Below are 25,794 nucleotides of genomic sequence, written 5' to 3'. Positions count from 1 at the left end.
AACTTTCTTTTTACTCTCAACTAAGGCCTTTTCTAGGTTAGCCTCATTATGCTTCCTCTAACTCCTTGTAGTTCTTCCTTTTATGGGAGAAGTCTCTACAGAGATAGAAGAGGTAGTCTTTCTATTTTTGCCATCTATAGCAGTTCCAGTGATTTTAACTCTTGAACCATTTTTCTTCTTTGGATTGTAGCTATCATACTCCTTTTCAGTAGGTCGTGAATGGGTTCGTTTCTAGATCCACATGTTCTTGAAACCTTTTCCTTAGCCTAACCAGCCCCATCGCTGCACTTGCATTCCAGACCCATTTCCTCCTTCTTCTCTTAGACATTCTTCTTCCTAAAAAGCCTCCTCATTCCATAACATCATAGACCATGTTTCTTCAGTTAAACCAACAGGAATGGATGAAGAATATTCAACCACTCCCCCTTATTCCTTTCCCCTCACATCTACTTTGACACCCTCATTACTTTTTTTCCTTTTTAATTTTACCGCCAATTTATCAGACTTAGATTCTACACCAGCAATTGTACCAATCAAAACAAAACTTTTCTCAAGATTTTCAGCAACCTAAGAATCAACATTAGAGAATTTAAACCTAGAGGTTACCTGTTCAGCTTCAGATGAAACTGGTTCTTCTCCCTCAATTGCAGACTTGAAGGACTCATCTAATTTTTGGGATTCCTCTACTTGACTGGCATTTTACTTCTCATTTATTTTCTTGGTTTGTTCACTACTAGCAACTATTTTACAAGCAAGCATCTTAACATGCCCTTTCTTAGGGGTAGGGGTGGTTGAAGGTGTGGGTGATGGTTTTTTTGGTGGCGATGAAGGGTTCTCAATCATCTTGGTATTTTTAGATGGGTTTTCCATTTGATGAGTGTAGAAAAGATGAGAGAAGGTTGAGAGAATTTGGAATCTTGATTTATCAAAGATTAAAAGCGAAAAGACAGGTAAGGTCCATTCAATTTAAAGAGGGAAGAGTTAGAGTGTGTAACGACTACTTTTTGGAGTTTAGAAGTCTAATCATCCTAGGAGTGTCAGTTTGAATAGACGTTGGACTCCTCCCCAAAAGTTTAGGTAATTATGGTGGGTAGGAATTGTTTAGTGAAACTGGTGCATACCTACCAGATTGGTTCAAAAAGAGGTTGGGATTGAGTGGAACTTCTTTCAGATCATGATCCAAATATAATTATTCTAAAATATGCGCAATGGAGAATACATACCTTATAATTTTGATGAATCAGGTTCTTTACTGACAGTTCTCTTGTGTAAGACTAAATTTTCCAAGAAAATAAGGATAATATAATTAAAGATCAGTGAGACATTTTAGCACATGGCACAAGAGTATACTAATGAAAGTATGATACTAAGCAATATCTAATCTAATTATTTACAAAATTTACAAATTATCTAACCAATCGTTGAGCTAGAACTAATTTCTTTTAGGTGATATTAATTATCCCTAATTCGAACATTTTCCTTTCAAAGTGATCTCTACTCAAAGCTTTTGTGAAAATGTCAGTTATTTTCTTATCAGTAGCACAAAATTCTATAGTGATCAAACTCTTCTCATAGTTGTCCCTTAAAAAGTGATGCCTAACATCTATGTTCTTAGTTCTTTTGTGATGAACCGGGTTCTTAGTCATACTAGTTGCACTAGTGTTGTCACAAAAAATGGGTATACAACCTACATCAATTACAAAGTCCATTAATTGTTGTTTGATCCACAACAATAAGCACAATATGAGGCAACAACCATATACTCAGCTTCAGCAGTAGACAAAGCCACATAATTTTGCTTTTTGGTGGCCCAAGACACAAGACATGAAGAAAGTGTGCTATACCTGAAGTGCTTTCTATCCACAAGAAAACATGCATAATTAGGATCAACATATCCCACTAAATCAAAATTACTACCTTTATGATACCATAGGCAAAGATCAATGGTGCCTTTTAGGTATCTCAAAATCCTCTTGACAGCTTTCAAGTGAGACCTTTGGATTACTTTAAATCTGGCACAAATGCCTACACTGAAAACAATATCAGGTCTACTAGAAGTGAGATATAACAAAGATCAATCATTTCCCTATACAACTTCTGATCAATACATGAACCTGGTTCATCCAAATCCAATTTTGTGGTTGTTGCAATATGAGTGTCACTTTATTTGGTATCTTCCATTTTAAACGTTTTAAGCAACTCTTTCACATACTTTTGTTAATAGATCATAGTTTTATTTGAATTTTGTTTAATTTGTAAGCCTAAAAAGAAATTAAGCTCACCCATTATACTCATTTCAAAACTCTCCATTAGCTTAGCATATTGTTTACTTAACTTATCTGTAGTTGCTCCGAAGATTATATCATTAACATATATCTGAAATACCAAGAGATCTTTACCTTTTTCTTTCAAGAATAAAATATTATCAATTTTACCTCTCTTGTATTCATTCTCAAGCAAGAACTTAGATAATCTTCAAACCATGCTCTTGGAGCCTACTTGATCGCATAAAGTGCCTTGTTAAGCTTGTACACATGATCAGGACATTCCTTGCTTTCAAAGCCAAGAGGTTATTTAAAAATACTTCTTCCTTTAGATATCCATTGAGGAAGGCACTCTTGATATCTATCTGGTGGAGAGTGAATTTCATGTAAGCAGCAAAGGCTATAAGGAGTCTAATTGCTTCCAATCTTGTAACTGGAGCAAAAGTCTCATCATAGTCTATGCCCTCCTCTTGACTATATCCTTGAACCACCAATCTTGCCTTGTTCTTTGTAACTGTTCCATCTTTATCAAGTTTATTTCTGAAGACCCATTTAGTGCAAAAAATTGTTCTATCCTTGGGTCTTGGTACCATATGCCAAACTTGACTTCTCTCAAATTGGCAGAGTTCATCCTGCATTGCATTCACCCAATCTGCATCCTGCAAAGCCTCAAAAATATTTTTAGGTTCAATAAGAGATAAAAATACATCAAAAGCACGGAGGTTCTTTAAAGAAGATCTGATTGTGATTACCAAGGTTGGATAAGTGATTATGTTCTCAATGGGATGAGAACTTTGATACTTGTAAGGTTTCACAACCAAATGGTTTTCTCTAGATGTTCCTTCAATGTTTTGTTGCTGAGGAACAAGTTCATGGACAGGTTCCCTCGAGGTTTGAGGATCCGTTTTCTCTTTTCAGTTACCCCTATTAGGTTGCCTAGGGTATAAGGACCTGTGAATCACCTGTTCCTTTATGTGGTGCAGCTTCAGGCTGGACTGTTATTTCATTTTAGTTTGTTACCAGCCCAATTACTTCATCATCCGGTTCCTGCCTCTCAGAAAGAATTTTAATTTCATAAAAAAATAACATGTACACTTCTACACACATATTTCTTTTTTTATAGATCTTATAAGCTTTACTATGTGAAAAATATCTCAATAATACTCCCTCATCACTTATGGGATCAAACTTACCTAAGAAGTTTATTCCACTGTTATGCACAAAGCACTTGCGTCCAAATTCCCTAAGGTTGGATATATTTGGCTTTCTTAGTTTAAGTAACTCATAGGGAGTCTTATCAACAAGAGGTCTACTCATGCACCTATTTATGATATAGCATGCAGTGTTTACAGCTTCTGCCCAAAAGCTATAAGGCAATTTACTAGCAAGTAGCATAGTCCTAGCCATTTCTTCCAAAGTCCTATTCTTTCTTTCAACTACCTCATTTTGTTGTGGAGTTATAGGAGAAGAAAAATTATGATATATGCCATGCTCATAAAAAAATTCAGAAAATTTAGCGTTCTAAAACTAAGTGTCATGATCATACCTAATTGATGCAAGTTGATTACCTAGTTGTTTCTGAGTATTCCTAACAAATGAAGTGAGCATGTCAAATGCTTCATCTTTAGATGTTAAAAAAAGTGTCCAAGTAAACCTAGAATAATTGGGATAAAACTCCAGGTTCTACAAGCTAGCCCCTAGATAGTGCTCACACAACCCCTTTTGATCACCCTATTACTATTCCATTGGATATTATTTACCCTAAAATGAGGTCTATGTTTGAGGATAATTCTGGTGAGAGTGATGATGTTATTGATGATCTACATGTGATAAGGTTTATAACTACTAGGGGTGGGGGAAAAGCCAAAAAGAATTCTGTTCTCAAATAGCCTACCACTAGACAGCAGAGCAAGGCTGAACCTGACTATGCTCTAAAGATGAATAAGGAGAAGAAGAAGAGAAAGAGACTTTTGAAAAGCCAGTGGATTGATGAGGAGGATGTGCCTCTTATTGATGTAGTTGAGGTGGATGATGAGGAGCATGTTAAGGAACCCGCTCCTCTTGTCAGGAAAAACTCAAAGAAAATCATTGCTACTAATAAAGAACTTGTAAATGACAAGGACAATGAAGTAGAGGAGGAAGGAGAAGTGGAGAAAGAGAAAGTAGAAAAGAAGAATCCTCTAAGAAAGCGGTAGAGCACTAGTGAGGACCCTGGTTCTTCCAAAAGGCCAAGAAGGGAATTATCTGAATTGGAGAGAAGGGCAAATCTGAAGAAGCAAAAGGTTCTGCAGGGTCGAACTTTTGATCCTGAGATCCTTGAACAACCAGGCATGAGACAGCGGGTAGAAATTGTTGAATTCTAGAAGTTGACCCATCTCTTAGAAATCAAAAGTCCAAAAGTCAATGAAAATGAGGTGAGAAGATTTTATGCTGACTTGTTTGTGGTAGATGGGGATACACTTTATTTGAAGGTGAATGGAAAAGACTTTGTTATGGATGAGGTAACTCTTGGTGAGATCATTGATGTCCCTACTGCTAGGCTGAAGATTGTGGAGAGAACTGGTTCCTCTGACTTTAATTAAGAAGTTGATCATCAAGAAGCAAGCAGTTCAACTGGGGGAAAGAGTACACAAGAAAACTCTTAACCATAATATCAGCTGTTGTTTGAGCTGGTTAACAAAGGGCTATTGTCTAGGGCTGTGAGATATTCTATCATCTTCATTGCGGACCTGGTTCTTCTGGAAGAATTGGGATCTTTCTCCTCTATCAGTCTGCCTGAGATTATGATTGAACATATGCTGAAGGTGGCAGACTTTAAAGATGGTAATCATGGTCTTCCCTATGAGTTTCTCCTAACTAGAGTCTTAGAACACTTTGAGGTTCCTTTGGGAAAAGCATTTGTGGGGACTAGAAAGCAAATGTTCACCATGAATACTCTAGAAGAGTGTGAGTGTGTAGTAAAAAAGGGAGGAGTAGGAAGCAACTCAGCTATCTCTCAACTGATCGATGCTCAAGAGGCTGCAAATGAAGAGATCAAGCGTCTTAAAGTGCAAAATGTCATTCTGGAGTCTAAGCTTACTCAGGCCAGTAAGGAACCTGGTTCCAGCTGTGCTCAAGGTGAAGATATTTCCCGTTTAAAGACTGAGAATGCTGAGTTGAGGAAACAAGTGGAGAACCTGAAGGAGTAGCCGATCAATGATCAAAGGGTTGTTAATGCTCAAATAGATAGTTTCATCAAGTCTCTTTCTCCCTAATCCTTCATGTCCTATATCTAGTGTCCCCTATTTTGCACCCCTTCCCAGTCCTCTCCTAATCACGTCCTCTTTTAATCCTATTTTGTGATTGTGGTACTTTAGATTTTTTATTTGTAATATTTGTTTGAATATGGTATGTTGATACCTAAGTTTTCCCTATAATACTTTTAAGTGCATATATACCTTCAAAACTATGCATTAACATCAATTGATATTTTTTCATAATTTCTATATTTTAAATTAATTTATCCTAATATTTTGTTTATATAAATAATTGCAAAATTGCATCACAAATGACTTTATAGCATTCCATGATTTAATATTACTATTTATGGTCGTATTAAGTTCAAATTATTTCACAAATGGCCAGATTTATATCTTTTGGTTACAATTGCAATAATTTTATAATTATAGCCCATGTGTACATTATCATATTATTTTAACAGAAAATAGCTCATTGTATTTTCTAAATATGTAGTAATTATTTTAAAACATTTCTATGCATGAAAATTATTTTTATAATTTGTTAATTATTATAAAATATTTTTTTATAAATTGTTTGGGTATTTAACAAATAGCCTATTTTATCCTTAATATTTTCCGGACCTAACCCCTCAAACCAGCCCATATAACCCTCTCAAAATTGGTCCAATCCCCTTAAGCCCAATACATATCTGCCCGACCCAATACCCTCATCTAATCCTGACCGTTGATCGTTTGGATCAACGGTCCACAACCCTCTTTCCATACTTAAACCTAAATGACCCCCCTAACCCTCTCATTATCTCCCTCACACGTTGTCCTCATCTCCTTCTTCTCTCAAAACTCTCTCAACTAAACCCTAGCTCCCAAGCACCGTCACCGGCGTATACCTCCACCCCATGAGGTTTCCATGGCTTCTCCGACCAGCCCTGGCCTTCTACACACCATGACTCCTTGATTTCTTGGATCCTTGAGAAGATCTCAAAGAACCTAGTTGGTTCTGGTTTGAAACTTTGCTTGTTAGCCTGTCTCAGGCCATTGTTCGACCATGAGTAAGAAATTTCTTATTATTTTGTAACGAATCTATGGTTTCTAAACTTATGCTCTCATCTCTGTTATGTTTTCTAAAAACCCTAGTCTATTACCTTCGATCATTTCCAGATCTATGTAGATCTGAGATGAATCGAGCACTGTTACATGTTTTTCTCTGAAAATTTCTGGTTTTAATCGACTATTGTTACTTTTCCCTAAAGCTAGGGTTCATTACGAGTTGTTTTTTATAAGGTTTTCTGATTTCTAATGTTTAATCGATCCTCTTTTCATCTTCTTGACTTACTTGTGCAAAAGATACTCAAACCCTAGTTGATTTCATGAGATAATTTGATTTTCTGATCTTTGCTTCGACTTTGAGTCTTTCAGTGTTACCAACTGTATTAATTCACCCTATATTTTCTGACTTACACATTTTTCTTTGTCAAACCCATTATTCTATGGTTTTTGCCCTAATTAATCTCTATTACATTTTGCATCTGTTTCTCGTTAATTTTTATACTTCTTGTGAAGTTTTACTTAGCCTATTTTCTATTTGTGGAAGTTGATATTTCTTTCCCGAAATAAGTATTACTTTGAAATTCTGGCTGATTGATTTGCTCTTGATTGTTTCCTTGTTTATGACCTTAATTTGGTCATTCATGCCTTATTTAACTGGCTGTATAATTGCGAATCTTTGTTGATTCTTTACATACTACGATTAAGGCTATTTCCTGAATTAGGCCCCTATATTACCATTTGATCAAGGAGTCTATTCTGAATTCCCTTAATTGGTTTGAACTCCTTGCCTTATTTAATCCCTATTATTACCGTTTGGCTAATTGCCCTTAATCAAAGGAGGTCTATACTGAACTCTTTTGTATGATTGGATTCGGTGACCCCTTAATTGCTGGTTTCTAATTCCTTTACCTTATTTGCTCTACTCTTGAACTACTATATAAGCACTCTTATTTTACCTTCTCAACACGAACACTAAGTTCAGAACACACTCACACTCAAACTCTCTTTTCTTTCTCTGCTACTTGTGATAACTATTGGTCTAGCCGGCTGAAAGCCAAGGCTAGACATTGGAGCTACACCTGTTTTACACTCTGCACTTTCTTCTTTAACTGGTATGTCTCTAGTTAAATTTTGAAACTCAACTCCATGTGTTCCATTCCTGCACTAGTTCAATTGGCTATGTATCCAATTTGTTTCCCTGTTTGCTGTTTTATTAAGCATGTCTAAATTTTGTTTTCTCTTGTTCAATGTGTAATCAGCATGTATAACTTCACTTGGTTATTTGATACTTGCCCGGCATGTTTACTTAGTCCCTGCTTACCCCACTCCCCCCTTGACTGATGTGATCATGTTAGCAACTTAGCCTCCTAATGTACTTGATTGACCCTAATTGTATGACTAATGCACTCCTGTTTCCAACATGATTTTTTTTGCATTCCTGCTCTATGTTCTCACTGCCTATTATCATGGATAATTTGTTAAGTCTCTGAGTTAACAGACTTCTAAGTATTCTGTGCATTTGTTGTCTATATACTTTTCCCTTCAGGTATCCCTGACATAAACTCTATATGTCCCCAATCCCCTTTCACCCTTGTGTGTAAACTGTTTGTTAAATGGTTGTGATTCTAAGTGTTCTGAGTCTGTGTGATTATATCCTTGCTCTTCTTAGAACTTATTTCAAAATTGTTTCCTCTCTTAATATTTCTTAAATTTTTTCTAAAAATCTTTCATTCCTAAAGGTTATCTCTATACTGTTTTACTAAGCCAATCAAAACTATGTGAAGCACTCTCACTTACTCTTAGACTATTAGGTTCTACCCCTCTGGTGTATGTACTGCTTAGGGATCCTTGAGATCCCTATGAACTCTGGCATATTAGGGCTGGCCCTTCCATACTACACATAATCAATCCTCTACTTGAGAAAGGTCTTGGTGTGAGCACTGCCTGGGATCCCTGAGGTCCTTAGGGAACTCTGACACACCAGGACACACTATTGGCTATGAGATTTTTGGCATCTGAGATTGTGTTGAAGGCCTGGCATTCCCAGCTTTACTTTGGGCCAGATTTAGGCTCCCTATAGTGTAACTTCATTTATTTATGTAATTCATTTGATCCTGGTCTGTAATAATATTCTTTGTAAACAGATATTGGGGTAATTAGTAAAAAGGGGAGGGTTCCTATATATTTTGTGGAAACGGGTAGAAATCCTGTTTTAGCTTTACATTACGATGATTTGCAATAGAAATTATGCTTTAGGATTATGTTGTGCTTATCTGCAATAGGAATCATGCTTTAGGTATGTGTTATTTGCATTAGAACTCTTGCCTTAGGATATTCACGTTTACTACCTTTGCATATTAGAAAACGTGTTACAGTTCATCACTTCTTTTTTTGATTCTGCATAAGTTGGCATCACTTGTAAATCCTGTCATTAAACTACTACTGTAATCACACTTGATAAAATGACCATCTAGAAATCCTGCCTTAGGACTCTATTTGCATTTGCTTTAAATCGTATCTATGTTGCTTAAATGAATGTCTGAATAAAAAGGTTTTAAAACAGCCCAACACAATATCATGTCCTAGTATAAACATGCATGAAATCAGTTTTGTAACATTAATCACCTAGATCAGCATGCATATAGGACTGAATAACTTCAAGTTATTTTAATTAGTTCCCAGACTATGATTGCATACAGACCAGCGCCTAGGCAAGCCTTAGGCAATTAATGGTCTTAAGACTATGAAATCGTACTCTGCTTATTTGTAAAATTATCCAGTTTTAACAGGCTTTTAAAATTAGTAGGCAAACTGATTAGGATTATGTCATTTTGCCTTAAAATAATGCTGCATATTCTGTGTTTGTGATGCTTACCTAGATACCATGTTCTAGGACTTCTTTGAAATTACCTGAATTCTATATTTAAGACGTGCTACTTATTTGTTTATGCGTGGAGGTAAATATGAGCCCCCTGACTGTTTTTCTATTTGATAGTCCTATATGTTCTTTGTGTCACATAGATTTTACCTTTTAAATACCTAGAAGTGTCTAGAACTGCCTATGTATAGAGGTCCTAAACACCTTCAGGACCACTAGAAAGGGACGGGTAAATCATGCTCAAAACCCGTTAATTAAACTCACTTATATAACCGCTAAAAGGAGGGTAATGGGTAATAACAGGATATGATGACATATGCGCTAATGCCATATGTAACCCCTCTATTTGAGGCAGGCTTACCGGGTATTGTACAGATGTAATCCTATAGGCTAACCAACTTAGGACTTCCCTTCCTCAATTCACACATGTGTGCTATGACTGTCTAAACTCCCTTAATTTGCATATGACTGCCTAAAATTTCTTAATTTGCAAATATGTGCTTAGACTGCTTACCTGTTAAATGACTAATTCACATAATTGAGTTTGGCCGGGACCCGCCGTTGTGGACCATGAGGGGTGCCTAACACCTTTCCCTAATCTCTGGTAATGCAAACTGGTTATATGAGTTAACTGCTCTAGGTGCCCTAACGCACCTTAATCCGTTAGGTGGTAATTCTTCAAATATCCAATTCCCAAAAGGAAACGAGTTGTTCCCAATGAATGTCTAACCCCGGACTCCGCGAGGAAAAACGGGGCGCGACATGGTACTGCTACTCTTATATCTTTTTTCTCTCTCTTATAATTAATAGGCATGACTATTTATTTTGCGCAATGTTAATCCTTTGTGTTCTATTTTTAGCCATGTTGTGTGCACACAAGTGGCATGAATTAATGTTGCTAGACTTCTTTTTAAATATGCTTGTCTAATTTTTTTTAATGATGTCAAAAGGGGAAGAAAATTGAAGGGGCAGGAAACTGGTTCTCAGGGGGAAGGCGTCTGATTCGTAGGGGGAACATGTGGCAATCTAGTTCTAGAAATGGGATATCAATTCTAAGTTTATTATCCTCAAAAAGGGAGAAATTAATAAGTTATACAAGAATGATCTTAATGATTGTCGAATTTCATGGAAGAACCAGACAAGAGCTTGATATAATAAGATGCCTTGTGCTCATTGCAAATACCTTGTTGTATGGTTTAATTCTCAAGAAAAACCGACAAGGGAATTGCAAAGGAAACAGATAGGATCAAGTCATCAGGTCGCCACGAAAGTCAACTCTACAGTTGTTAAAGCTGTTGTACTGTACTTCCAATAGTATAGAAGTACAACTGCAATTTGCTAGAACCAGAAATGCCCTTGTAGCTACTCTTATGATCTCACATATATAAACAACATGTTATAAGATTTTGACCTAACACTTGCAAATTAAAAAAAAAAATTCTGCTAAAACTTGCAAAAAAGCTCTACATCTGTCTGTTCGAGTTAGCGATAGGCCAGCAAACTTTGGCTCCCCACACGGTTGTGGCCGGCTAAGTGTGCAGCCGCCTCTGTTTCCTCAGGTGCATTGAAGAACAAAGCTGCTACAAAACAAAGGACCAGATCCGAGCATTGAATATATCTTGTGCCCCTTAGTTTATGTGTCTTTGTCTTTTATTACTTACTTGTATTCCTACACGACTTTTTAGAAGCATTTAGCAGGACATCATTTACCTAATATTTCTTTTGGTTGTTTGACTAGAGTTAGTAAGTGTGTGTATAGAGTTATCACAAAGAGCTTACAATAGAGTTATTGTAAGAGGTAAGAGATTAAGAGTTTAATTCCTAGATTGCAATAGGTTGTAATATGAAGTTTGCTCAATTAGTGAAGTTAAAATTCTACTAGGGTACGTCGTGAATTTTAATCTCGTAAGCAAGGAGTTTTTCACCTAAATATTGTATATTCTTTATTTACTGCTGCTTGTTATGGGAACTGTTGAATAACCCGATTTTTTATTAAGCTTGATGGACCTTAGTTTCTACCAAAATTGCAAAAGCCTTTTAATTCTTCGTAATAGTTGACGAAGAAAAGCTTATAAGGACATAAAGAAAAAAGAATAAAAGCACATTTTCCTACATCTGTGGAATAGCTCAGCGCACAAAAAGAAAATATCCCAATTTAAAGTAGAGGTGTCCACCCACAGCCACACAACACTATACGTGACTTTGGATTTTCTTTTCTTGTTCCTTTCTCTTTTGTCGGAATAGTAACGGGCGAGTTAGAGCGTTTGCTAGAACTTAATTACTAGTGTCTTCGTTTACTTTTACTTGTCTAATCTAAATTTCTCATGCTCCTTAAAAGTTATAATTATAGTACATATTTTAGCAAATCTTCTCATAATGATAATATTTTAAAGAGTCTTGGAAAATAATTTTAGAAATGAGTAATTAACGATTAGGGTAAAACAAGAAAAAAATTGTCTTTGTCTTAATTTGCTAAAATGGACAAATAAAAGTGAAAATATATTTTTAATATAGTTGACAAATAAAAATAAACGGAGAAAAAATATTTATGTGTGCGCGAAAAATAAATATAGATAGAATCAGATATATATATATATATATATATATATATATATATATATATATATATATATATATATATATATATCGTTGATAATTTCTTTTGAGTAAAGCATTAATAATGGTTTCCATGACTAATTGTTCAGTCACGGATTCAAGATAAAAGCATATATACAACTCTAGTAATTACTTCCTAGTTATTGTTGTCTCTAGGGCTGTTCAAAACTGCACTGAAACCGTTAACTGAATCGATGACTTATTGGCTTATTGGTATCAGATTATCAGGCTAATGGGTGGTGAACGGATTGAGATTTTATAATTAACGACTTAACGGTTTGGGGGTGGATTACTCAATTTTCTTATCGGGTAAACCGTTAACTTATTAAAAAATTTTATATTTACACTTTTACCCCTATGTATATAAAGTATTATTGAAGCCCTAAATGGCTAAATCCCTAATTTCTATTTTCTAATTCTAAATTGTCTGCCACCACCAGAGGCAAAGAAGTCGCCAGTCTCGTCTCTCTCTTAAACTGAGAAATGAGAAGTTGAAAAATTGAAATCTGAATGACTAATACGTGTATGTCCATATGAGTAGTCTTGATGATATTGAAAAATTGGTTAATACGTGTATGACACTATGAGTAGTCTTGAAGACTCTTCAATTCAAAAATACCGTTTGGTTAGATCTTAGATGGTATTACAAATTTGGTATTGATTGAATGATTGTTCAAAAAAAATTCTTTAGTTTATTCGATAAGCCGCCCGATAATTGTTAATCTGATACCAATTCGTCCGTTGTCTTATTGAATGACTAGCGGATTACTACATTTATAATCCGATAACCGTTAAGCCGAACCATTAAGCGTAATTATCCGTCTGATCCGCCTGATAAGCACCCCTTGTCTCGTTAGTCTTTCTTATTATATATCCTTAACTATGTAACAGACGAAAAAAGAATTAAATGATAAAATTTCAAGCTAAGGCTTAGTCAAAGAAATATACATTCTTCACATGAGTGTGTCATTAAATTGTAACCCCAAACAAGCAGGCAGGCAGATAGGCAATCCTAACGCTGAAAGAACAGAAAACAAACCGAAAAACAATGCTAAGGTTCTAAAAGGAATGTCTTATACGTAGCCAAGTTAATTCAGCTTGTAGCGGATTCAGGAATTTGAGTAAGAGAATTCAAAACAATATAAAAATCTCACACATAAGATATGAACTTAATTTGTCAAAGGAATTTAATAATTAGATATATGCAACAACAACAAAAAAATCTTACCCTTTTTTATAATGTAAATGGAAATTCAATTGAATCCGTACATAAAAGGTAGCTCCACCACAGAGTTTTTTTTTTTTTTTGGAAAATTAGCAGGAAAACTTGCGGAAGTTGCTGGTGAGAGGAATCGATCCCAAATCTCCGACGTGAGAAATCACTCACCCAACTAACTAAGCAAAAAACGCGTATATGTGAATATATGCATCCTTGTGGGGTGGGACGACAGAAAATGTTGACTGCTGGCTAACTGTTAATGAACAATTGTTTGGTCAAACCTAAAGTTCTTGCTGTCGGCAAGCCAATTAGTAGTCATTTAATTTTGTGTGTTTATGTGTAATTACCAATAATCATCTCTTCTATTGCATTGTCATCATTATTGTAAATGCCTTGATTAGTAGGGTAGAATATCAAGGCGGGGCCAAAAAGTAGGAACACTTTATGGAAGCAATTTGTCAATTGCGTTAAAAGTACACTCTAGAGCCTTCACACTTTTAGTGTTATGATATGTGCACTGATCATATCTGATTCTTGATATGATTCGTTTGGAATCGAATAGATTCACCATCTACCTTTTAGTAATAATACTTAAAAGTTTAAACTATTTCAATATTGAATGACTCAACTTAGTGGAACAGTAGAAAGATGACTGGGATAGAGATTCGTCCCTATTTGATTAAATTGTTACTAAATATAGAAATATATAATAAACCAAATGTACAAGTAAAGCAAAGATCAACTTTGATATTCACAAATAAGAGTTTGTTACAAAGACTCTAGAAGACGTCGACAAAAATACACAAAAGAGTTAAACAAGAACTATTGGCCATCGCCATCACGACCTTCAACATCCTCGTCAGCTCAATCTTCAACGTACCACCCTAACCATCGACACCATCACCATCCCGGCCTCCAGCATCCTCTCCATTATCGCCCTGAGGTAAACATAATTATATCAGGCGTCCTCCTCAAGGCGATCTATGCCATCCTCCTCCTAGTCATCATTATCGCCAGGCCGAGGTGTAGCAGAGCCATAGCCACAAGCAAGCCGAGCCCCGCGAGCCTTAACCCGAGCATCCTTAAGACCCGCCTCAAAAACGGAACTTGTTGCACGCAAGTCACGAAGCACATCCAGTCGGGCCTCGGCATGGATCCACTCTTTGTACAGCTCTCGTTGGACATTAGGGAAGTCAAAAGCATTAGACGAAGAAGGTCGTGCAAGCATTTGGGCTTTCTCGACCTCTAGAATGGCAACTCGATCATAAAGATCAGAGTTTTCCTTGTCTAGCTCTCTGATCCTCTCCTCAAGCCGGTCCTCCTTAGCCCTCGTCGTTCGCAGGTTGTTCTCCCGCTCGGAATGAAGGGTTCGGTTCGCCAGCTTGAGGATTTCCACTTTCCTCTAAGCATCCAATCGAGAAGACTCCGCCTGCTCGAGCTCCTCCTGCTTCTCGGCGATCTCATCCCTGAGAGCCTCCACTTGAAATTGGCATTCATCTAAATGGCCTTGCAGCTGGGCTACTTGAGCTTGAAGGTCACTACATTGGGCCTCCACGCTCTTGCTGAGTTCCAGCTCCTCCTCCTTGGCCCTCAACGTCTCCTCAAGAATGTTGAATATCTCCACGGCTTCCTGATCGAATCCAACCCTACACCACTATAGAGTGGCAAGAGCGGTTGATGCAGCTTTTATCTGAAAAGGACAGGATCGAATTCACAGGGAGCTAAGATATGTTTGAAGTTAGATTCCTATCTAATCTAGCAATGTGCAGTGTTCTTGATTGCACTTCCAATCATTCCTTGTTTGTTTGCTACTTCTAATTTAATACTAATGATGCACGAAATTAAGCTAAGTAGATATTTTTGTAGGGTTTTCTAAATTGGTAAAAAGGCATTAGAGAAGTGACTTACTCCTAGGTGGGTATCTAACGGTATCTAAAACCTAGGGCAATAATATTATAGTTGGGATCATGATATAGCCAATTCACGTAGATACTCACTCTATACCTCTCGGTAGTTTGAGTGACTTTGGCCTAATTGGCATTCTCAAGCCCAATTGGGTGTTCAATTTGTGCAAGCAAAGTTGGCTCAAGTCGGGTATTACTATCTCTAGGTTTAACCATTTAATTGGGGATATCAATCTCTTGAATACTCTCCAATTCCTTGTTGGCCTGAATTTCCTATACTTAAGCTCTCTTTCTCAAGAAGAACCTAAGTCAAAGAGGCACAAATTAGTTTTTGCAACCACCAATTCAACATAAAAGAATCAATCACCCATAAACATCTGAGTCCTAAAATAGGAGACCTATTAAATACCCACACCTGGGTTGAGCCACAACCCTAGCTAATGGGTTTAGCTACTCATAATTGAAGAAGAAATCATAGATTGAGATGAAATAGAAGCCATAAAATATAATTACAAGATAAGAATCTAAGATTAATTATTAAACAAACTCTAAGATTACTCAAAAAGGGTAAAAACGGCGTTCACGTGCTCAGCTAAACAAAAGATGACCTAAAAATCTGAAAAAGAAGTATTTATACATAGCTAAATTTTTCGGACAAAAATGCCCCTGACGGAGGTATCGCTAATAGTGGAAAATGGACCGCTGCAGTGGTGAGGCTACCGCGGCCGCATAAAATCAAGCGCGGACCGCGGTCTTCAACTTTCAGCTCAAGTTCAGACTCTCTGAATCTCTCCTCTGTTGACCGCGATAAAAGGACCTCTGTCGCGGTAGAGGCACCGCTGGCAAAAGCACCGCGGGCAATGGTAACCTGCAATCCCAAAAATACAGCTCTCTGAACCTTGCCACCGTGGACCGCGAGATCAAGACTGCCTCAGCGGTGAATCCTCCACATCCGCGGTTGATTTTCCGTTGTAGCGCTCAGTTGACTCAGCTTTGACTTGTGCAGGTTTCACTCCCTTTTGAGCTGGTTTTGACTTTCTTGTCTCTTTTTGACCAAACACTGCAAGCAAGCACAATAAGTTAGCTTTTGGGAATACTTGTACACACTTTTAATACAAAACTCAAGCAAAAAAGAGCATAAAATAGACTAGAATCCCTGGTTATCACTGCCATTAGCTCTTCGTCTTTCTTTTTCAAATCTTCTCTTAAGGCCAGCACGTCACCTCCTTCACAAAACCGAACTCGAAGCTCCTGGTAATTTCTACGACACACAGTATAATTGTCTTTTAGCTTCACATATTTCTTTACACCTCTTCTCCCGCCGAGTACTCTCAATCTCCAGAATAACCGTCTACAAAATAGAAGAAAAGATGTTAGAACCTGAAAAGAAGGTAAGGCATAAGGAAAAGGACGGATAACGATCGTACTTACCCTAAGAGCAAGACCAGCGATATTGTTCGACAAAGTATTGTCGGTTATCTCCTTGAGGGTCTCTCCCTTGGCTTCAGAATAAAGAAGACCGAAAGCAAGGACTACATCCTCGATAGTCATAAGCAAATTACAATCCATAGGGATCGTGATGGTCCTAGACCCCTCCTCCATCCTCACCTTAAATTGAGTGAGCCCCTCATCAATCATTCTCAGCTCGTCCAGGTCCATGTCAGAATCAGATTTGATGTCCTCTCCGGTGATAGTTTTTCATTGACACTGGTTGACGAATAGACACCTACTGAAGCCTTGAAGGATAAAGCCTCCTCTTGTCTCGAAATTACAGGGCCTGCATCAGAAGCCCCCTCTTCGATCACTTCCCCCTCGAGATGCACCAGTGCGTCCATGTTCGCCTCTTCAGGTTGTGGGGCCTCGGAGTCCACCCCAGTACTTTCTCCAATATGTATTATGGTCGTATCTCGAAGAATGAAGTTGCTCTCCATTGAGTCGACGGCCATCAACATTTACCCCTCCTTTCCCCTACGTATACGACTCTCCTCTTACGAGGCCTTAGATCTCCATCATCGGGGGAGACATCTGTCATAACCCAAACCGATGGGCCGCGACGGGTGCCCGAGTCCTACTTGTCGAACACCCTTAAGCATGTGTTTAAGATATAAACATGAATAAGATATTCGAGGGAAACCTGTCCAAAAGACATATTTACATATATATGTAGAAAATACAGTGAGGTGAGCTGGCAAGGCTACTTACTATCCAGCTATACATAATTGCCAACAGACCTCTAATAGAAATACAACTGTACAAAGATGGGACTAAGCCACGTCATACCCATATATCTATATACAAATATATCTTACCAAAATCAAAAGCAGCTCCAGATCAAGTGGAGCACACCAACTCTCGTTGATCAATGATCCTAAGAAAAGGGATCATCGACTTGCCTACCTGCACTTGCGGACATGAAATGCAGACCCCAAGAAATAGGGTATTAGTACGAATAATGTACTAAGTATATAAGGCATGAAAACCATGTAAATCTGAATAACTATGTAAATTCTAAAATATTTATAATGCCATGCACATGCATATAAATGTCATGTCATGCATAGGTATAGGTGTATATAACATCATCAAGCCACTGAGGGCATCCCATCATATCGTCTCGGCCACTTTGGGCAACATCATTAACATATACCAACTGATCAGGTGGTGGTGCGTATATAACGCCGTAATGTTTTTCTTCGTATCCCATATAAATATAATATACATATATATGTGTATATAACGCCATCTGGTTATGGGTCAATATACATGTATAAATGCATGAAATGCATAAGAAATACGTTAATAAGATTTTCTCGGAATGCCATAAAACTCAATATGACTTTCAGATAAACTTTATCAAATACGCATTTTTCTGAGACCCATGAACAGACTATAGAATAATAACACTTATGGGAGAATAAGAATATACACATTTCTAGAATTTCTATAAATAGATTAATTTATAGAAGTTGTGCATTTGCTCGTTTCGTTTGTGTCGTATAGATCATGCCAAAAAGAAAGAAGGGATAGCCTTAGCATACCCGAGTCAATTCTCTTGAGAAAGATTACACTATACTCCTTTAGTATTGCAAAATCTCACGTAAATTCGAATTTTTGAAAGCTTGGGCATAGAATATGTGATATGCAATATGCATTTGCATATTAGAAATGTTTAACGTGCTTTCTTTGTAAGGAAGCTTGCTGGACTATTACTTTTGAAAGCAAAATTTTCCTAAAGCTTGATGAACCCTTTTCAAAAGATTGTTTAACTTTTCAAAAGAGGTGGGCAAATCTTAGTGTTGACAAGAACGACTTGTGTTCTATGTCAAAAGTGGGCTGTGAGCGGACTGTGTTCATAGCAAAGTGAGGGTCCTTTGTATATTTTCCACATTAATGCAAAGGTTGGGATTTTCCCGTATATGTGTGTGTTCTTATTTGAATTGCTGTCTAAATCTCGTTTAGGCCAAAGGTGCGCGAAAATTGGCTAAGTATTTGGGAAAGGCTGAGTCAAGTGTACGACTTGATTGCCGCGCGGGTTTGAGTTTTGACTGACTAAAATCACCCCCGTGACAACTGGTATCAGAGTGATGAACGACTTGATGCATTTTCACAAGAACGACTTGTGTTCTATGTCAAAAAGTGGGATGTGAGCGGACTGTGTTCATAGCTAAGTGAGGGTCCTTTGTATATTTTCCACATTAATGCAAAGGTTGGTCCTTTGAAAGCTTGGGCATAGAATATGTGATATGCAATATGCATTTGCATATTAGAAATGTTTAACGTGCTTTCTTTGTAAGGAAGCTTGCTGGACTATTACTTTTGAAAGCAAAATTTTCCTAAAGCTTGATGAACCCTTTTCAAAAGAGGTGTGTAGGGAATGATTTTAAGTTTTTGAGATTGTTATTCTTATTTGAGGTGTGTAGGGAATGATTTAGGTGTGTAGGGAATGAACCCTTATTAAAAGCTTGGTGTCACTTTAAGGTGTGATACCTTATCCATCTTTCTTTTTAGTCATTTAGAGAGTTAGGAAAGCTTTCCACGTTTGGGGGGAGAATTTTAATCATTATCCACTAAATTTATTAATTAACTAGGTAATGTCTCGTTACTCGATAATTAACCAATCACCTGCATAATTAATAATAATATCAAATTACTTAAAATACTACTCATTTTTAATATATTTTATACATCATACTATCACGGTCATGATACCTTGTATGGTACTAGTCCATAAACATCGAATATTATAGCTCGGACCGTATTTTATCCCAAATTGACAACCTTTAACGAAACTCATTTTTTTTATTCGTGTACCCTTTATCATTCATGGCACTTACTTATCGCTTGTAATAAATAGCATACATACGTCAACCTCAAAATAATCTTATCCCCGAGTCTACGTCGATTAGCTGAAACCAAAACTTTAACATACGAAATGCGAGATGTAATATCCTTCCCCCCTTAGAAATATTTGTCCTCGAATGTTCAACTCCCCGGGATCTATATAAATTTGTCAGAGTCGCCTTTGTAATAATACTACTAAAAACTCTTCCTGTAGAAACCCAATAATTCAACGCCACATATGACCACAATCATCAATAATGATAATGGCCTCGCACGACCAATGACAATAACTAACATAAGAATTCATACACGTACCTTAAGGTTGTGATATCTCAGTCGGACCCGTCTCTGGAGGAGGAAATAAATAAGGATATCTAGACTTCATGTCTTCTTCGGCCTCCCAAGTCATTTCTTCCACATTGTTGTTTCTCCAAAGTACTTTCACCGAAGCTACGTCTTTAGTTCTCAATCTTCGAATCTATCTGTCTAATATAGCAATGGGAGTTTCTTCATACGATAGCTGCTCTGTGACCTGAACATCGTCAATTGATATTATTTTGGAAGGATCTCCGATACATTTACGGAGCATAGACATATGAAAGACTGGATGTAGAGATTCCAAGTCTGAAGGCAAGTCCAACTCATATGCTACCTGGCCTACCTTGCGTATGATCCTATATGGTCCAATGTACCGAGGGCTAAGTTTTTATTTCATACTAAACCTCATGACAGATTACCTTTAGGAATACCTAGTCATCAATCTAAAAATCCAAGTCTCGCTGTCGATTATCTGCATAAGCCTTCTGATGGCTTTGAGCTGCCAATAGCCTTTCCTGTATAAGCTTAATTTTCTCGATTGCCTGCTATACCAATTCTGGTCCTACTAACGTAGTTTCCTCAACATCGAACCACCCTATAGGCGACCTACACTTCCGTCCATAAAGAGCTTTGTATAGGGCCATATGAATACTAGAATGGTAGCTATTATTATATGCGAACTCAGTAAGCGGCAGATGATCATCCCAGCTACCCTGAAGTCTATCACACAAGCTCGTAATATATCCTCAAGTGTCTGAATAGTACACTCAGCTTGTCCGTCTGTTTGGGGATGAAATGTTGTACTAAGACTTTCCTGTATCCCTAACCCATTTTAGAAAGACCTCCAGAAAGTAGCTGTAAATTGAGCTCCTCGATCTGACATAATAGAGATAGGGACACCATGCAGTCGTACTATCTCCTTAATATAAAGCCTTGCATGATCCTCTGCGGAGTATGTAATCCTAACGAGCAGAAAATGGGGTGATTTTGTAAGCCTATCAATAATCACCCATATAGAATCGAACTTATGCTGGGTAGGAGGTAAGCCTATGATGAAATCCATATTAACTACTTCCCATTTCCAAGTCGGAATCTCCATAGCCTGCAATAATCCACCGGGTTTTTGATGCTCAATCTTAACCTACTAGTAGTTAGGACACTGAGCAACAAACTCCGCTATATCATTTTTCATTCTGTCCCACCAATATACTTCTCTGATATCATGATACATCTTTGTCGCTCCTGGATGGATAGAAAAACGAGAATAGTGAGTTTCTCCCATAACCTGCCGGCGCAACCCTAAAACATTAGGGACACATAATCATCCTCGATATTTGAGGACCCCATCTTCTGTAACCTTAAACGGTGCCTTCTCCTTCTGAGGGATGGTATCCCTATAATGAACTAACACAGAATCCTCGTACTAGCGTTCCTTCACTTCGGTTACTAACGAGGATGTTGTCGTATCCTGAATAGTAATTCCAATATCACCTGAGTCCAGTAATCGAACTCCAAGACTAGCTAGCTGATGAATCTCATGGGCTATTCCCCTCTTCTTTGGCTGTAAATATGAGAGGCTACCCATAGATCTAAGGCTGAGGCATCGGCTACTATGTTTGCCTTCCCTGGATGGTATAAAATATCAACGTCATAATCTTTAAGTAGCTCCAACCACCTCCTTTGATGTAAATTCAATTCCTACCACTTGAAGATATATTGGAGGCTCTTACAATCCATATAGATATCAACATGAATGTCATACAAGTAGTGCCTCCACATATTTAGTGCATGAATCACTGCGGCTAACTCTAAATCGTGGGTCGGGTAATTCTTCTTGTGCTTTCTCAGTTGTCTATAAGCATAAGCTACAACCTTACCATGATGCATCAGTATACAACCCAAACCAACGCCCAAGGTGTCACAATAGATAACATAACCATCGGTCCCTTCTGGGAGCGTTAGAACCGATGCATAAGTCAATTTGTCCTTCAATGCCTGGAAACTCCATTCGCAAGCATCAGTCCATTAAAACTTTTTTCCCTTCTGAGTCAACTTTGTCAAAGGTGCTGAAAGGGAAGAAAATCCCTCTACAAATCTCCTATAATAGCCTGCCAAATCAAGAAAGCTACGGGCCTCCGTTGGTGTTGTGGGTCTAGGCCAAGTCTTTACTACCTCAATCTTTTGTGTATCCACCCAGATGCCTTCACCTGAAATAATATGCCCAAGAAAGCTATAGAGTTCAACCAGAATTCACATTTAGAGAATTTTACATAGAACTTCCCTTTTTATAGAACTTTGAGCACAGTACGCAAATGATCTGCATGCTCAGCCTCTGACTGATAATATACCAATATATCATCGATAAATACAATTACGAATAGATCTAAAAAGGGCCTAAACACACGGTTCATCAAATCCATGAATATTGTTGGGGCATTGGTCAAACCGAACGACATAACACAAAACTCAAAGTTCTCGTATCTGGTCCTGAATGCTTTCTTCGGAATATTTTCCTCTTTAACCCTTACCTGATGGTACCTGGACCTCAAGTCTATCTTTGAAAAATACTTGGCACTTTGCAACTGATCAATTAAATCATTGATCCTCGGGAGCGGGTACTTATTCTTGATTGTCACCTTATTCAATTGTCCATAATTAATACACATCCGTAAGGAACCATTTTTCTTCCTCACAAATAACACAGATGCTCCCCACGGTGATGTACTAGGTTTGATAAAACCTTTTTCAAGCAAGTCTTTTAGTTATTCCTTCAACTCTTTCAACTTTGCGGGGGCCATTCTATAGGGAGGAATAGATATTGGCTGAGTATCTGGTAGTAGGTCAATAGAAAACTCAATTTCTTGCTCTGGCGAAAGACCTAGAAACTCATCGGGAAAAACATCGGGAAATTCCTTAATCACAAGGATGGACTGAATGGTTGGTAACTTTACTTCAACATCCTGAATCCGAACTAATTGATAAATACAGCCCTTTCTGATCATCTTCCTTGCCTTGAGATAGGAAATAAATCTACCTCTCGGCGACGCTGTATTACATTTCCACTCCAAAATAGGATTCCGTGGAAATTGAAATCGGACTATCTTTAATCTACAATCAACGTTGGCATGACAAGAATTCAACCAATCTATACCTATTATAACATCAAATTCTACTATATCTAACTCGATTAGGTCTGTTACAGTAAATCGACTTTGAACCACTATTATACAACCCTTATATACTTGCTTAGCTACCATTGATTCCCCAACAAGTGTAGATACCTCAAAAGGTTTAACCAATTTAGGTTATTCCAAACTTACTAGCAACCAACAGAGTAACATATGATAAGGTAGAACCTGGGTTAATCTGTGCATATACATTATATGAGAAGACTGATAATATACCTGTAAAAACATCAAGCGATGACTCCTGATCCTATCGTCCTGCCAACACATAAATGCGATTTTGAGGACTGCTTGAGCTAGAAGCTTCGCCTCTGCCTCTACCACGACTTATTGGTGCTTGTGAACCTTGCCCAATGGGGCGTACTGATGTTGACAAACCAGCTACAAATCCCGTTGGCTGAGCTATGCTTTCATCACCTCTCATTGGACAATCCCTCAAAATGTGGTTCAGATAACCACAAGTATAACAGACACCCAACCTCATACGGCACTGCCCGACATACTGCTTACCACACTGAGCACATCCTGGCAAGGGCAACCTCATCTGACTTGACTCACCCCTATATTGAGAACCTGAGGCCCTGAAATTCTGACCAGACCTGAATATGTGGAACGATCAAATCTCTTACTACCAAACTGAGAGGGTGCGCTAGCCGAGGGATGGGCTGGATAACTTGGGTATTGTTGTCTCTGACCACCTCAAAACTCACCAGGACCCAAAGATCTTGCTCTCTTATTCTAGGACCTATCATGCTCATGATCCATTATCTACTTCTGCTTACGCTCCTCTACATTCTGAGCGTATTCCTGAATATGAGTAATATCCATGTCTGGCTGAAGTGAGACCGGCATACAATCGTTAAGCAAGTGCGGTTCTAACCCCATCACGAACCAGTGAACCCGATCCTCCATCTTAGATACAATAGCGGGAGCATACATAGCCAACAAATCAAACTGAAGACTGTATTCTCGAACAGTCATGTTACCATGTTGAAGGGTCAAAAACCTATCAATTCTGGCCCGTCTAAGCTCTGGTGGTAGATAATGACGAAGAAAAGCTTTTGTAAACTCCTGCCATACTGCTGGAGGGGCATCCTCTCCTCTGGACAATTTCCAAGACTCGTACCAATTAACTGTGACATCTTGGAGTCTATAGGAATCTAGCTCAACTGACTGAGTCGTAGTGTCCTTCATTACCCTTAATGTCATTTGCATTCTATTAATAAATACCTGAGGGTCCTCGTTTGGATCTGCCCCAGTAAATACTGGAGGGTCCAAATTAATGAAATCACGAACCCTTGCATTGATGGACCTATCTGCATGACCAATACCTACTTCCTGACGCCGAGCCTGCGCGGCTACTAATCAAGTTAATAGCTGAATAACATCTCTCATCTCCTGACCCGGTGTATCTAGCTGAGGGGCTGAACACACAGGGATGGGCGCTGGAGCTGGTGTCCCCCGAAACTCTTCTAGAGAGGGCGGGGTATGTGAAGTCTGAGATGGAATCTCATTATGAGACTCTCCCCGAGCCCTAGTAACTCGTGGTGCTCGACTAGTAGTCCCACCATCCATGGACTTTCCCTTCTAGGCAGCTGTAGTCTTTGGAGGCATCGCTGAAAATGTAACATATTGTTAGGAACATGAATTCTTATATCGCACGATCTAAGATAAAAATAGAGGATAACATCTTATATGCCCTATAGCCTAATGTCTATAAGTGTGGTGTATAACACACCCATAAACAAGAATTTACTAGACACGGTCTGTAGATAACCCTAAGGCTGAACTGCTCTAATACCACTTTTGTCACGACCCAAACTGGTCCAGGATCCTAAGAAGGGGGACCGTGGACTTGCCTACTTGTACATGCGGGCATGAAACGCATGCCCCGAGAAATAAGGCGTCAGTACGAATAATGTACTGAGTATGTAAGGCATGAAAACCAGTACATAAAAGACATAGATGAAACATGGAATAAAGAGATCCATCTGTAAATCTGAATAAATTTGTAAATTCTGAAACATTTATAATGTCATGCACGTGTATATAAATGTCGTGTCATGCATAGGTATAGGTGTACGTAACATCATCAAGCCACTGAGGGCATCCCATCTGTTGGCCCAAGTAAAGGTTAAGTTTTGAAGATTGACAAAGGAACTCAGACATAAACCAAGTCTATCCCTCAGGTGCACAAAAACGGGCAGATTCGAGCATGTGGGTTGCACGTGAAGGAGATAAGCTTAACTTGGTGTATTTAATATCTCCTGATCAAAAAGGTTGCATAATTGATAAGGAGAAGGACTCTTTAATCAAAGATAATACTATCCAAGATAGGGAAGGAGTTAGAAGTTGAAATCAACTAGAACTCTTCCACCAAGGAAGAGTTGCATCAGAACTCTAGTTATTTCTTCATCTACTAACTCTATAAATTGCATGATGTTCTCACATTACAAGTGTTGCATAAAACGCAGAAGTTAAACGTGAATTGAGAGCAAAATAACAAGGTATTTTGCAAGCAATTCGTGTATGATTCAAGTGTGCAAACCTGAAGCTACATGAACCAGATTGAAGAACCAGCTCCATAAAGAGTTTTATGTGTATTTCCTTATTTCTAGTTCAATTGTAGTAGGTGTTTTCATATTGTACCTTTCAGCTTTATCTAGAAGCAATTGTAATAGGTACTTTGAGTATTCAAGTTAGAGTTAACTTGAAGTTGTCGCAACAGTTAGAGGTTGGTTGCTACAATGGGATTAGATGTAATCCTTAGGTTTACAAAGAGT

At 38.0% G+C, this 25,794-nt stretch overlaps 1 protein-coding gene across 1 annotated transcript; it reads right to left on the bottom strand.

The window, feature by feature from the left end:
• Positions 1-23,261: 23,261 nt before the first annotated feature.
• On the bottom strand, positions 23,262-24,226 carry LOC138870481 (uncharacterized). The gene is made up of 2 exons (XM_070148289.1): positions 23,784-24,226; positions 23,262-23,610 (listed from the first exon to the last, which is right to left on the bottom strand). Exons 1-2 carry the CDS (start codon positions 24,224-24,226, stop codon positions 23,262-23,264), a joined length of 792 nt encoding a protein of 263 aa, XP_070004390.1.
• Between the last annotated feature and the right edge of the window lie 1,568 nt (positions 24,227-25,794).

This window comes from Nicotiana sylvestris, chromosome 6 (genome assembly GCF_000393655.2).
Source record: "Nicotiana sylvestris chromosome 6, ASM39365v2, whole genome shotgun sequence".
Lineage (NCBI taxonomy): Eukaryota > Viridiplantae > Streptophyta > Magnoliopsida > Solanales > Solanaceae > Nicotiana > Nicotiana sylvestris.
This window is presented reverse-complemented; position numbering and strand designations above follow the sequence as displayed.